This window comes from Xenopus laevis, chromosome 3S (assembly GCF_017654675.1).
Source record: "Xenopus laevis strain J_2021 chromosome 3S, Xenopus_laevis_v10.1, whole genome shotgun sequence".
In the NCBI taxonomy this organism is placed as follows: Eukaryota; Metazoa; Chordata; class Amphibia; order Anura; family Pipidae; genus Xenopus; species Xenopus laevis.
Genome location: NC_054376.1, coordinates 6370775 through 6383294, shown reverse-complemented (window position 1 = coordinate 6383294; position 12520 = coordinate 6370775). Strand labels below are relative to the sequence as shown.

General features: G+C 42.2%; 1 protein-coding gene across 3 annotated transcripts in view; it reads left to right on the top strand.

The window, feature by feature from the left end:
* Positions 1-12520, top strand: part of prmt8.S (protein arginine methyltransferase 8 S homeolog) — a 61143-nt gene that overhangs the window by 32792 nt on the left and 15831 nt on the right. For 2 of the 3 annotated variants that reach the window (XM_018254850.2, XM_041587962.1), the window contains exons 4-7: positions 4052-4115; positions 7393-7535; positions 9207-9294; positions 11996-12111. In XM_018254850.2, coding sequence (XP_018110339.1) covers positions 4052-4115; positions 7393-7535; positions 9207-9294; positions 11996-12111 — 411 coding nt within the window. The remainder of the gene's footprint in view (positions 1-4051; positions 4116-7392; positions 7536-9206; positions 9295-11995; positions 12112-12520) is intronic. The other variant, XM_041587963.1, reaches the window with a different exon arrangement.

The window sequence follows — 12520 nt, the reverse complement described above, 5'->3', positions numbered from 1 at the left end:
CCCGTGCTGCCATTTCAGTAATAGCAATTGTCAAGTCTGTCATATGAGATGGCGCCATAAGGAGAGAGAGGGCACAGACTGGCCATATTTCTTCTGTGTATACTTGGGATAATGGGCTAATGTTTGATCCAGTTATGTGAAGGAATGGAAGAGGGTCTTATCATTTACAGTATAAAGACCGAATGCTGAATTCTCAAAGGGATACTGTCATGGGAAAACATGTTTTCTTCAAAATGCATCAGTTAATAGTACTGCTCCAGCAGACTTCTGCACTGAAATCCATTTCTCAAAAGAACAAACAGATTTTTTTATATTCAATTTTGAAATATAACTGGGGCTAGACATGTTGTCAATTTCCCAGCTGCCCCCAGTCATGTGACTTGTGCTCTGATAAACTTCAGTCACTCTTTACTGCTGTACTGCAAGTTGGAGTGATATCACCAGCCTCCCTTCCCTCCCCCCCCCCTTTAATGCATTTGGACAAAAAAGTTGGCAATACAAAAAAGTCGCCACAAGAAAAACGTCCATTGACTTTAATGCATTTGAAGTGAGGAAAAAATGTTTTAAAAAAATATTGACGCCTATTTTTCAATTTTCTTTTCCAGATTCACTCACCAGTATTAGATAAACGTGAAATCACACCTTGGTGGGCAAATAGATTACATTTTCCAACAACCACTTGTTGTTTGCTGTCATAAACAGGGTCGGACTGGGCCAGTGGGACACCAGCTAAAAACCCAGTAGGCCCTTCTGGCCCAGACTTGCTCCCTGCACAAAGCCTAATGTGGCTTCTGACCGCCCTCCCTGGTTCGGTCTGATCCGGTCACTCTTGTGCGCCCGCTAGAAGAAGAAGGTAGATATTTTTATCACCACTAGGGGCAGAGAGCTGCCAAATGCTGAACCAAAGTCAACATTGGGCAATTTTGCAAATAGTAATACATAGGAACCAATCAGTGATTAGCTTTTTTTTCAGCCATGTGTTGGTTAAACTGTGAGAACTACGAAAAGAACAGGGTTGAACTAGGCAGGTGGGACATGGGGAAAAAGTAGTGTTGGCACCAGTCTGGTTTTCCCTTGGACAGCCCGGTTTTTGGAAGGGCTGTCCGGGTGAAAACTGCCTGTCCGGATCAGCCAATCGCTGATTGCCACATCATCAGTCTCTACCCGGATTCACCTAACTGAAAAGGTGGCAACCCTAGGAAAAAGACTGGTGTGCCCTCAGCCCTCATGTACTCTGTCGACCCAGAGCTGCTTCCTTCCTGGCCTTCCCCTGCCCAACTTCAGCATGAATCGGTGTGCAAAGAAGGTATGTGGGGCAGGATAAGGGGGGACAGAGGGGGATTTGCCCGGGGTGGGGGGCCCGTCTGGGTAGCGGAGGGTAGAGTCCTGCGCGGGTCCATTTTTTGGAATCCCAACCCGTACCTGCAACCTGCAAATCCACAAACCAGACCGCAACCCCCATTCTTACCTGCTTGGACCCGCTACCCCACCGGCAAATACCTTATCTGCAACCCGGACCCGCGACCCGCTGACCGTCAAGAATCAGGAAGTGCTGTCATTGTAAGCCGGAAGTGACATCATGGGAAGTAGGCGTGATCAGAAAAAAAGGAGTAAAACAGGAAGTGCTGTCATTGTAAACTGGAAGTGACATCATCGGAAGTAGGCGTGATCAGAAAAAAGGAGTAAAAATCACTATTGAGAAGACCCATGCCCCAATCCATGACCCACAAACCCGCCGAACCACTGACCCGCGTCTATACCCACACCCGGAACATCTACCCGCAAGCCTCGGTACCGCAGGTTTTTGCAGGTAACCCGTGGGTACCTGACCCGCTGCAGGACTCTAGTGGAGGGGGGGCTTAAGGGGGTTGCAGGTCCCTAACGTGGCAGCCAGGGGCGTAAATACAGAGGAAGCAGACCCTGTGGTCCTGGAGTTATAGGGGGCCCCATGAGGCCCTAATTAATAAGCAAATTCAACATATATTGATAAAAAAGGACAACCTCTGGATATGAATGTGCTGTGGGGCCCAGTAACATCTAGTTACAACACTGGTGGTATCCTCAGTGGGACCTCACCTCCGCAGTCCAACGCTGGAAAAGAAAATCTGCCTGGTTGCAAATTGGTCAATCATTGATAAATGTGTTTATATTCAATTAATTAGTATTTATAAAATATAAGGGTATGTTCGTATAGACTGTTCCTTTTTATGCATTTTCCTTCCCAGGGATTCCTCTGTCTCTGATTGTCTGTTAATGCCACAACAAGCAATGGTTTTGCACACAATATTAATACTGGACCACAGCAGACCACTTGTTATATCCAGATGCCGATAGATGAAACCCTCATTAGTGGGTTTTTCTTTCCTCCCAGCACGTCGTATTATCCTAAAACAGACAAATTAACAACGCTGCCGAACAAGGCCGGACAATTATTCATCGTTTAAAATCTCTTACAGCCGAAAGCATTAAGTTGATCGTGGATTGAGATTCTTCTCTAAACTGAATAATTCAAGATAAATGATTTTTGTTCCCAGTCTGAAATGGAAATGATTCAGGGTGATACAGTCTGCAGCAGTCACTTTATCATGTTAAAATGCAGGTATAAAAAATATATTGTATTTCAGGAGCCAATTTGCAGGTCCAAGCCGACGTGGCTACGATGCTTCATTGCAGCAAGTTTTTGATGAATAGTTTTTTTTTTTTTTCATTCCAAACTGATACTTATTCGTATCTGAGATGCGGCCAATCAGCTCACTGCTCACCCAGCATTTTCATTGATTCTGTCTGTGCAGCTCATCCGAAATTGCAAATGACATTCGTTCCGTTATAGTGTCAATTTATTTTTTGACTCATTTTCTTTTTATAAATCTGGTATCTAGATGTACTTAAAGGATAAACCTGTAAAATAAATAAAAAAAAGAGAAATTTTGCAATTTACATTCATTATTTATTTTCTTACATGTGCTGTTAATATGAATGAATTTTGTTCCAACAGCGCCACCTGCTGGTCAGTTTCTGACCAGTCTGACCACCAAGTAGTCAAGGGAGTTGTCAGGAGAAAGAAAGAGGCTGCTCTGATGTTCTTCTGCTTAGGAAAGATTTGAGAAAGGTTTCTAATTGTTTTCCTAAGCAGAAGAACATCAGAGCAGCCTCTTTCTTTCTCCTGACAACTTCCTTGACTACTTGGTGGTCAGACTGGTCAGAAACTGACCAGCAGGTGGCGCTGTTGGAACAAAATTCCTTCATATTAACAGCACATGTATCCCTTAATATCTTGGAATAAAAAGAAAATAAATAATGAATGTAAATTACAAAAGGGCTTAGAATAGCACTTTTGTATTCACTTATTTTTAAGGTTTACTAATCTTTTAAGAAAATGGGAAGTGGATCATTGTGCATCATTTTATAAGACTTAAAGGAGAACTAAAGCTTAACTAAAGAAGTAGCTAGAAATGTTGTACATTATGTTTTGTGTTTCTGTACCAGCCCAAAGCAACCACAGCCTTTATGCAGTAAAGATCTGTGTCTCCAAAGATGCCCCAGTAGCTCCCCATCTTCTTTTCTGCTGATTCACTGCACATGTTCTGTGCTGCTGTCACTTACTGAGCTTAGTAAGGGTAATTTGGACCCTAGCAACCGGATGGCCGAAACTACAAACTGGAGAGCTGCTGAATAAAAAGCTAAATAACTCAAACCCCACAATTGATAAAAAATTAAAACCAATTGCAAATTGTCTCAGAATATCACTCTCTACATCATATAAAAAGTTAAATTAGAGGTGAACAACCCCTTTAACAGCCGTAACAGTGTTTTAAGAGTCAGAACCAAGAGACAGAAAATGCCTTTAGGAGGAATAACAAAAAGTTCCCCTTTAAAGCATCAGTTTGGAGAGTTGTTATATAAACATGCACAGAGAACATATACTGAATACTATGGGGAAATTAAATTTCAGACTTTGTTCAGTTTGGATGTAAAAATGTCACATTATTTGCCCGTGCGACAGTGTCGTGTTGGTGTGACCCTAACAAATTCTGGGTTCTCTTTCACACAGATCGAATGCTCCAGCGTCTCGGACTATTCCGAAAAAATCATCAAAGCAAATCACTTGGACAACAGTAAGCTTTTCTGCACATTTTTACTGGATTGAGAAATAGAGAGATTTTTATAATAATGTGAATGATAAGAGAACCCTTGTACAGTCAGTTGCAAATGAGCTCATGAGATCTGCCTGGTGTCGTTATGGAAGTCAATGGTCTATACACCTCGATTGCTTGCCATTGGTCAGGGCTTGGAAAGGACCTCAGGGATATTTAAAGGATACGTAAACGTTTAAAATAAGTGAATGTAAAATTGATGATGCTAAGCACTTTTGTCATTTACATTCATTATTTATTTATTTTTAATTCCAAGATATTAAGGGATACATGTGCTGTTAATATGAATGAATTTTGTTCCAACAGCGCCACCTGCTGGTCAGTTTCTGACCAGTCTGACCACCAAGTAGTCAAGGAAGTTGTCAGGAGAAAGAAAGAGGCTGCTCTGATGTTCTTTTGCTTAGGAAAGATGTGAGAAAGGTTTCTAATTGTTTTCCTAAGCAGAAGAACATCAGAGCAGTCTATTTCTTTCTCCTGACAACTTCCTTGGTTGCAGTCTTTGATCTTGGATGGAATTTTGATGGTTTGTCATATAGCCCTCAATGGTTCAATAGGGGTCATTTAGGACTGTGAGTGCACTGCAAGTGCAATTTCAGATGCAATGCCCCATAGTGCAATGTTTTCCCTGATTATTATAACACAAGTGCCAATGTGTGCCAAGCTGCTTGCACCTAAATTGAAATGGGTCCAAATGGAGTTAACTGAACCAAATTGTTTTGGTTCAGTTGTCTTTTCTGAGCAGTAGGCACACATCTGGAGCCCCTATTGATGCAACTCGCTGTGTGAACCCTGGAGCTACCATAAAGCATAAGTAAACAGCGTCACCTGCTGGTCAGTTTCTGACCAGTCTGACCACCAAGTAGTCAAGGAAGTTGTCAGGAGAAAGAAAGAGGCTGCTCTGATGTTCTTCTGTTTAGGAAAACAATTAGAAACCTTTCTTAAATCTTTCCTAAGCAGAAGAATGTCAGAGCAGCCTCTATAGTGGTATAGAGGTTGCAGATCAAGGTTGCGGGGGTCTCGGGGGAAAAGGGATTCCCAGACTGCAGGGTCTGCTTCCTCTATAGCAGCTCTCTTCCCTGGAAACTTACGGGCCCCTGTAGCGAGTAGATGTGCACCAGCAAGCCTGTGCACATGGGGTAGAGTAAGTTGGTGCACACAAGGGCCCCTCTGTTTTTTGTGGGGGGGGGCCGGTGCAGTTCTTCAGAAGAGGCAAGACAACTGTGTCCATCTGTGTAATTTCCCATGCCATTAATCTGAATTTGCCATTCCATCAATTTACCCTGAATTTATCAAATTGAATCCAATTTTTGCTTTACAATAATGAAACTTGAATGAAGCTGTTCAGAAGGCGTTAGTTCCAATAAATCCCTGTGTGTTTGTGTGTAACATTGGGGGCGACAGATTGGAGGGTGAGGGGGGTGCCCCGGTGTTCAGCAGTTCTCTGGAAAATTAAACCTGACAACCATTATCCGTGCCAGAATAATCACAGAGATCAATGGCCTTTTACTCTCACAATGAATATGAACCAACCGCATTGAGCGTAGAGAACAATATGCAGCGGGGGGGACTCCTACGGCCCTTACAGTTTAGAAAATTAAAGTGGAAAAATGTATTTGGAAAATTAGCCTGAAGGAGGCCGGTGGGGGGGTTCACATAATGCAAATTTCCAGCGCATTTTATTTTTAAATGGATTCTGTCATGATTTATATGATGTAGTTTTTATTTCTAAACGACGCCGTTTACTCTGCAAATAATTCACTCTACAATATAAAATCTCATTCCTGAACCAGCAAGTGTATTTAGTTGTAATAATGGTGTGTAGGTGCATCTCAGGTCATTTTGCCTGGTCATGTGCTTTCAGAAAGAGCCAGCACTTTAGGATGGAACTGCTTTCTGGCAGGCTGTTGTTTCTCCTACTCAATGTAACTGAATGTGTCTCAGTGGGACCTGGATTTTACTATTGAGTGCTGTTCTTAGATCTACCAGGGAGCTATTATCTTGTGTTAGGGAGCTGCTATCTGGTTACCTTCCCATTGTTCAGCTGCTGGGGAGGGGGTGAAATCACTCCAACTTACAGTACAGCAGTAAGGAGTGACTGAAGTTTATCAGAGCAAAAGTCACATGACTGGGGGCAGGTCCGGACTGAGAATTAAAATAGGCCCTGGCATTTCAGGTACACAGAGGCCCAATCAGCCCACATAGAGGCCCAAACAGCCCCCACCAGCCCACTAAACACTGACTTTCTATGGGACCTTATAGCAGCCACTCTGGCATTTGCCAGAACCCACAGATTGCCAGTCTGGGCCTGACTGGGGGCAGCTGGGAAACTGACAATATGTCTAGCCCCATGTCAGATTTCAAAATTGCTCTTTTGAGAAATGGATTTCAGTGCAGAATTCTGCTGGAGCAGCACTATTAACTGATTCATTTTGAAAAAAAAATGTTTCCCATGAACTCAGTTTTCTCTACCGAGTTTAAATTTTGTACATGTTTCCTCACCTCGTTATCTGCAGGGAAGCTTTTAGCTGAAGTGTAAGACTTGATCATATGTGCCATGCTATAAATATACCCAGTGCCCAGCGTCAGATCCTCAGGTGCAACCCTGACATTCTTCTTCAATGAAAAACCTTAAAGGGACACTAAACCCTCTTGTACTGCACAATCACACTTTTCTTGCTGGACTAAAAATCCCAGCAAACATTAATATATGCTTTTTTTTTTCTTAAAGGGATACTGTCATGGGAAAACTGATTTTCTCCAAAATGCATCAGTTAATAGTGCTGCTCCAGCAGAATTCTGCACTGAAATCCGTTTATCAAAAGAGCAAACAGATTTTTTTATATTTAATTTTGAAATCTGACACGGGGCTAGACATATTGTCAGTTTCCCAGCTGCCCCCAGTCACGTGACTTGTGCTACGATAAACTTCAGTCACTCTCCCTTCTCCCCCAATACACTTGTTGGGTTAGGAATTCAATTTTACATGGTAGAGTAAATTATTTACAGTGTAAACCGTGGCATTTAAAAATAAAAATCATGACAGAATCCCTTTAAAGTAATATCGCTCTATAAAACCTTTCTCCAGTTCTCCAGGGCCACTGCTGCATTGAAATGCAAAATAATCCTCAATGAGAATCCCAGGTGATTAGTGTAAATCTGGCTCCACGTTCTGTCTTACAAAAACTTACAATGTGAATTTAGTAATTATCACAGATATTTTTTTCTCCCCCTCCCCCAGTAATTACAATATTTAGGGGAAAGGTCGAAGAGGTGGAATTACCAGTGGATAAGGTGGATATCATCATTACTGAGTGGATGGGCTACTGTTTGTTCTACGAGTCCATGCTTAATACGGTCATCTTTGCACGAGATAAATGGCTGGTAGGCTCTCTACATGTTACATAGCTAAAGCTGCTACCAATAATTCATCAGCTTCTATATTTACTTTGCCCTAAGAATTGGCCCATGCATGCTATTTTCATCTTGTTTTATTTACTGTTACAGAGAGATCCCATAAAACTATGGCAGCATAGGTATTCCCTGTACTAAGCACAATTCAGCAGGAACAGTCCCCTAAGTTTGCTCATAGTCTGTACAGAGAGATCCCATAAAACTATGACAGCATAGGTATTCCCTGTACTAAGCACAATTCAGCAGGAACAGTCCCCTAAGTTTGCTCATAGTCTGTACAGAGAGATCCCATAAAACTATGGCAGCATAGGTATTCCCTGTACTAAGCACAATTCAGCAGGAACAGCCCCCTAAGTTTGCTCATAGTCTGTACAGAGAGATCCCATAAAACTATGGCAGCATAGGTATTCCCTGTACTAAGCACAATTCAGCAGGAACAGTCCCTAAGTTTGTTCATAGTCTGTACAGAGAGATCCCATAAAACTATGGCAGCATAGGTATTCCCCTGTACTAAGCACAATTCAGCAGGAACAGTCCCCTAAGTTTGCTCATAGTCTGTACAGAGAGATCCCATAAAACTATGGCAGCATAGGTATTCCCTGTACTAAGCACAATTCAGCAGGAACAGTCCCTAAGTTTGTTCATAGTCTGTACAGAGAGATCCCATAAAACTATGGCAGCATAGGTATTCCCTGTACTAAGCACAATTCAGCAGGAACAGTCCCTAAGTTTGTTCATAGTCTGTACAGGGAGATCCCATAAAACTATGGCAGCATAGGTATTCCCCTGTACTAAGCACAATTCAGCAGGAACAGTCCCCTAAGTTTGCTCATAGTCTGTACAGAGAGATCCCATAAAACTATGGCAGCATAGGTATTCCCTGTACTAAGCACAATTCAGCAGGAACAGTCCCTAAGTTTGTTCATAGTCTGTACAGAGAGATCCCATAAAACTATGGCAGTATAGGTATTCCCCTGTACTAAGCACAATTCAGCAGGAACAGTCCCTAAGTTTGCTCATAGTCTGTACAGAGAGATCCCATAAAACTATGGCAGCATAGGTATTCCCTGTACTAAGCACAATTCAGCAGGAACAGCCCCTAAGTTTGCTCATAGTCTGTACAGCGAGATCCCATATTAAGCAGCAACATTGAGCAAATACAGGGATATGGAATAAGAAAATATTTTTTTCTCCCTGAGGCAAATTGTAGAGGCTTCAAATGTTTTTTTTGCCTTCCTCTGGGAGTTATACAAGTTATATATAGACTTAAAGGGTTGAACCTGGTCGACATGTGTCTTTTTCAACCTAACCTACATTGCTATGGTATGGTGGCCCTTTAATCAAAACAAGGCTATTTTTCAATCTGAATTCCCCTCGATCTGTATAGAATATAGTCAGGGCACAGAGCATTTTTTTCTCTCTTCTTTATTGTAACTGACATAGGCTTTGATTTAGACAGACATTTATATCTAGCTGTTTGGCTGCCGGCTGATTTCTCCATTCAGATAATAAACTGTGCGTGAGAGAATAATGAAAGCATGCAGGGGGTGCTTGTCTGCCATTGATACGTGCAGTTCAAAATGTGATGTCTTTGTCAGGTGAATTGATTACAAGAACAATTTCCCCACAATTCATCAACAGAAACCTGGAGGGCTGATGTTTCCTGATCGAGCTGCCCTATATATCGTTGCAATAGAAGACAGACAATATAAGGACTTCAAGATCCACTGTGAGTATCCAGTCCATATGGCCTCTCATGTAGTCGGGGACCCACTCCAGAATTTTAGGGAATATACAGAGGTTAAAAGAGGGCATAAACCTTCCCTGTGCCCCCTATTTCTCCAAAGTATGGGTCAATAGGCAATAATGTGTATGGATTCCTCTTGGTGCGCTATACCAAGCTCTACATGCTTTATTAGTCCATGTAGACCTGACAACGAGGTCTTCCACAGAAACCTATGTGTAGCTTTCCTTGCAAACAGACTTGGACAGCACTCCATACTCTATGTTTTCCTGAAGAAACTTTATAAATTCTATGGAGTTCCCCATTTCTGTGAATGCGGTGGGGAGAGACTACTAAGGAACATGAACCTGTACTCACAGATAAGCCAGTGGAGTCTGGCCCACTAAGAGGAATCTGTGTGCTTCCATGCTGTTTGTAACCCTTTGTTGGTACACCCTCTTCCATGGCAATTAACCCTCTGCAATCTAGGGCCCTGAATTCCCTTTGCATGAAAGATACTGGGAACTGGGATTTACAGAGCAGAGCCTCCACCTAGTGGGCACGGAGGAATTGCACCTCAGGGGTATTCCACTAGGACAAATAAACCACACAGTTTGTAGAACACGAATATAACTTTATATAGCAAGAAAAAGAATACATTTTAATGCAAACGACAATATAACCCTTGCCTTGGGGAGCCTGTGTGGGCTATCCAACCCCTGGACAGTCTCACACTCCACTGGAAAATGGAAAATGCCAATTAGAGCAGTTCAGTTTTTGCCAATTTGTCCCCTTCCCCAAGAGCTCTTTTGTCCCCAGGTATTGCTGCCTGCCCCAAGTGCCTCTCCTTTGGACTGAGGCAGTAGCTCCCACCTAGCAGGCTATCAAGCAAAACCTGTCCTCACATAGGGGACCACATGTTGGACCAGACATCCACATTGGTTCAAATCTAAAGGCCGGGCTCTCAAGTTTTCCAAGCCAAGCACACAAAGCCTCTTATAATCTTTGGGGCTAGCTCCAAATGCAAACCAAAGCTTTCTTTTACTGGAATTCATCCACAAACAGATCCTTTAGGGTTTTCTGCTGCCTCAAGCTTCAGACTATTTCCATAGTTCGATCTCCCAAAATGCTTGGTTCCTGATACCCCAAGTCCTCCAAGGGCCTCACCAACCTTGGGCTTTTTCATTACTCCAGCCACACACAATCCATCCTGGAGTGAAAAAAATGAAAAAAGTCTGAGCACATGGGAGCTCTGCTTTATAAGAGTTGTGCAACAGTGACACCTTCTGGCCAACCTTCTGGAAATCAACCACACCTATATATATTATTATATATATAATATATATAATAAGAGTAGGTTACCTGTTTATTATAGACCAGAAAGGTGTCTAGCGTCTTCTGATCTGGTAGGATAAAACACTAATGAATGAAAGAGACATGGAAGCATTCATGGCCATCACAATTCAACCTCAAAGAGACCTCACTGTACGGAAAGTATGAAAAGATAAAAGATGGAGCTTTGCAATGCCCATGCTACTACTGTACTTCTCCATGGGAGTGGCAGCCTCCAGGCAAAAACAATGAACATTTCAACAGCAGATGTCATGAGTTTCAATCAACATGGTTACAAAAATAATTCTACAACATGAAATCATTCCTAGAAAGGAAGGCAGGTGACATTATTATTATTATCACAATGAACATGACGATGGAAGTATTGGTTTAAGTGCTCAACAAGGGTGAAGTGTGGACCAGGTGCATATGCCCCAGACCTTCACTGTAGGGTTGGTGGATCAAAAACTTAGATGTCAAGTGGGAACTTGTACTCGCACATAGACAGGTGTAGTAAAGACATAATGCCCTTTATCCACATACAAGTTCAAATCATGCTTCATTGCCAATGATTAAGTAGGGGGGTAATGTTGCATCCCCATGTATTCTGGTACTCACATGGGTGTAGGGGCTTAACAGAGAAGTAAAGCCTATCTAAAGAAGTAGCTAAAAATGTTGTACATGATGTTTTGGGCTTCTGTACCAGCCCAAGGCAACCACAGCCCTTTAGCAGTAAAGATCTGTGTCTCCAAAGATGCCCCAGTAGCTCCCCATCTTCTTTTCTGCTGATTCACTGCACATGCTCTGTGCTGCTGTCACTTACTGAGCTTAGGGACCCACTCACAATATACAGTACACATAGAATAGAAATGTCACAATATAAGGCTGATTAGTAATTAATACAGATAATTACTACATGGCAGCACAGAAACCAGTGCAATTAGCATCAGAATTGAATAATCAGCAAACCTGTAGCATCAGCTTATATTACAGCCAGGGAAGCTCATTTTCTGCTGGATAATTAGTGACGAGCCCTAAGCTTAGCTTCTCAACAGCCAATCAGAGCCCACTGAGCATGTGAGTGTCACAGACACTTTCCAAGATGGTGACCCCCTGTGACAAGTTTGATGTCCTGGATCATTGCTGCTATTGACAAGCTCAAACTTTAGCCTCGTGCAATAAGTTCACTATAGAAAATATGGCATTTTTTAGCCACACTCATTTTTAGGGTTTAGTTCTCCTTTAAGGAGGATATTTAAGGAGGATATTAATATTAGCCTCATAGTTTATGAAACACGGTAGAATACAATTACGCATACAGACAACACAGAAGACATTTTAATGTGCGTCTCATTTGCTCTATTTTAATTTACAGGGTGGGAAAACGTCTATGGATTTGATATGACGTGCATCCGGAACGTCGCAATGAAAGAGCCACTGGTGGATATTGTGGACCCAAAGCAAGTGGTCACCAATTCCTGCTTGATAAAGGTTTGGTAATTCCAAATGTCGATACACTGTGGTGTAACTAGGGTTACATTAAAGGGGACATAAGCTCAAAAATGAAAATTAAACTTACTCAGACTGTGCTCTGCTTATCTCTCAGGAGCTGAGACTATTAGAGATACTCTTACAGCAACGGGGAAGTATTTGCTTCTCACCAACCCAATTAAGTCCCCATATAAGTGATCTAACGTGTGAGTTTTGAGGTGTATCTAGAGCCATTCTTCTTAAATCTCCACTTAAATGGCCTTCAGTCCCCATTAACAATGCTCCAAGCACCCCCATGGGTGGCACCACCAGTTTTGGAACCATGTAACATAGTAACGTAACATAGTAAGTTGGGTTGAAAAAAGACGCTACATCAGGTTCAACCTTTTAAGTCTATATATAACCTGCC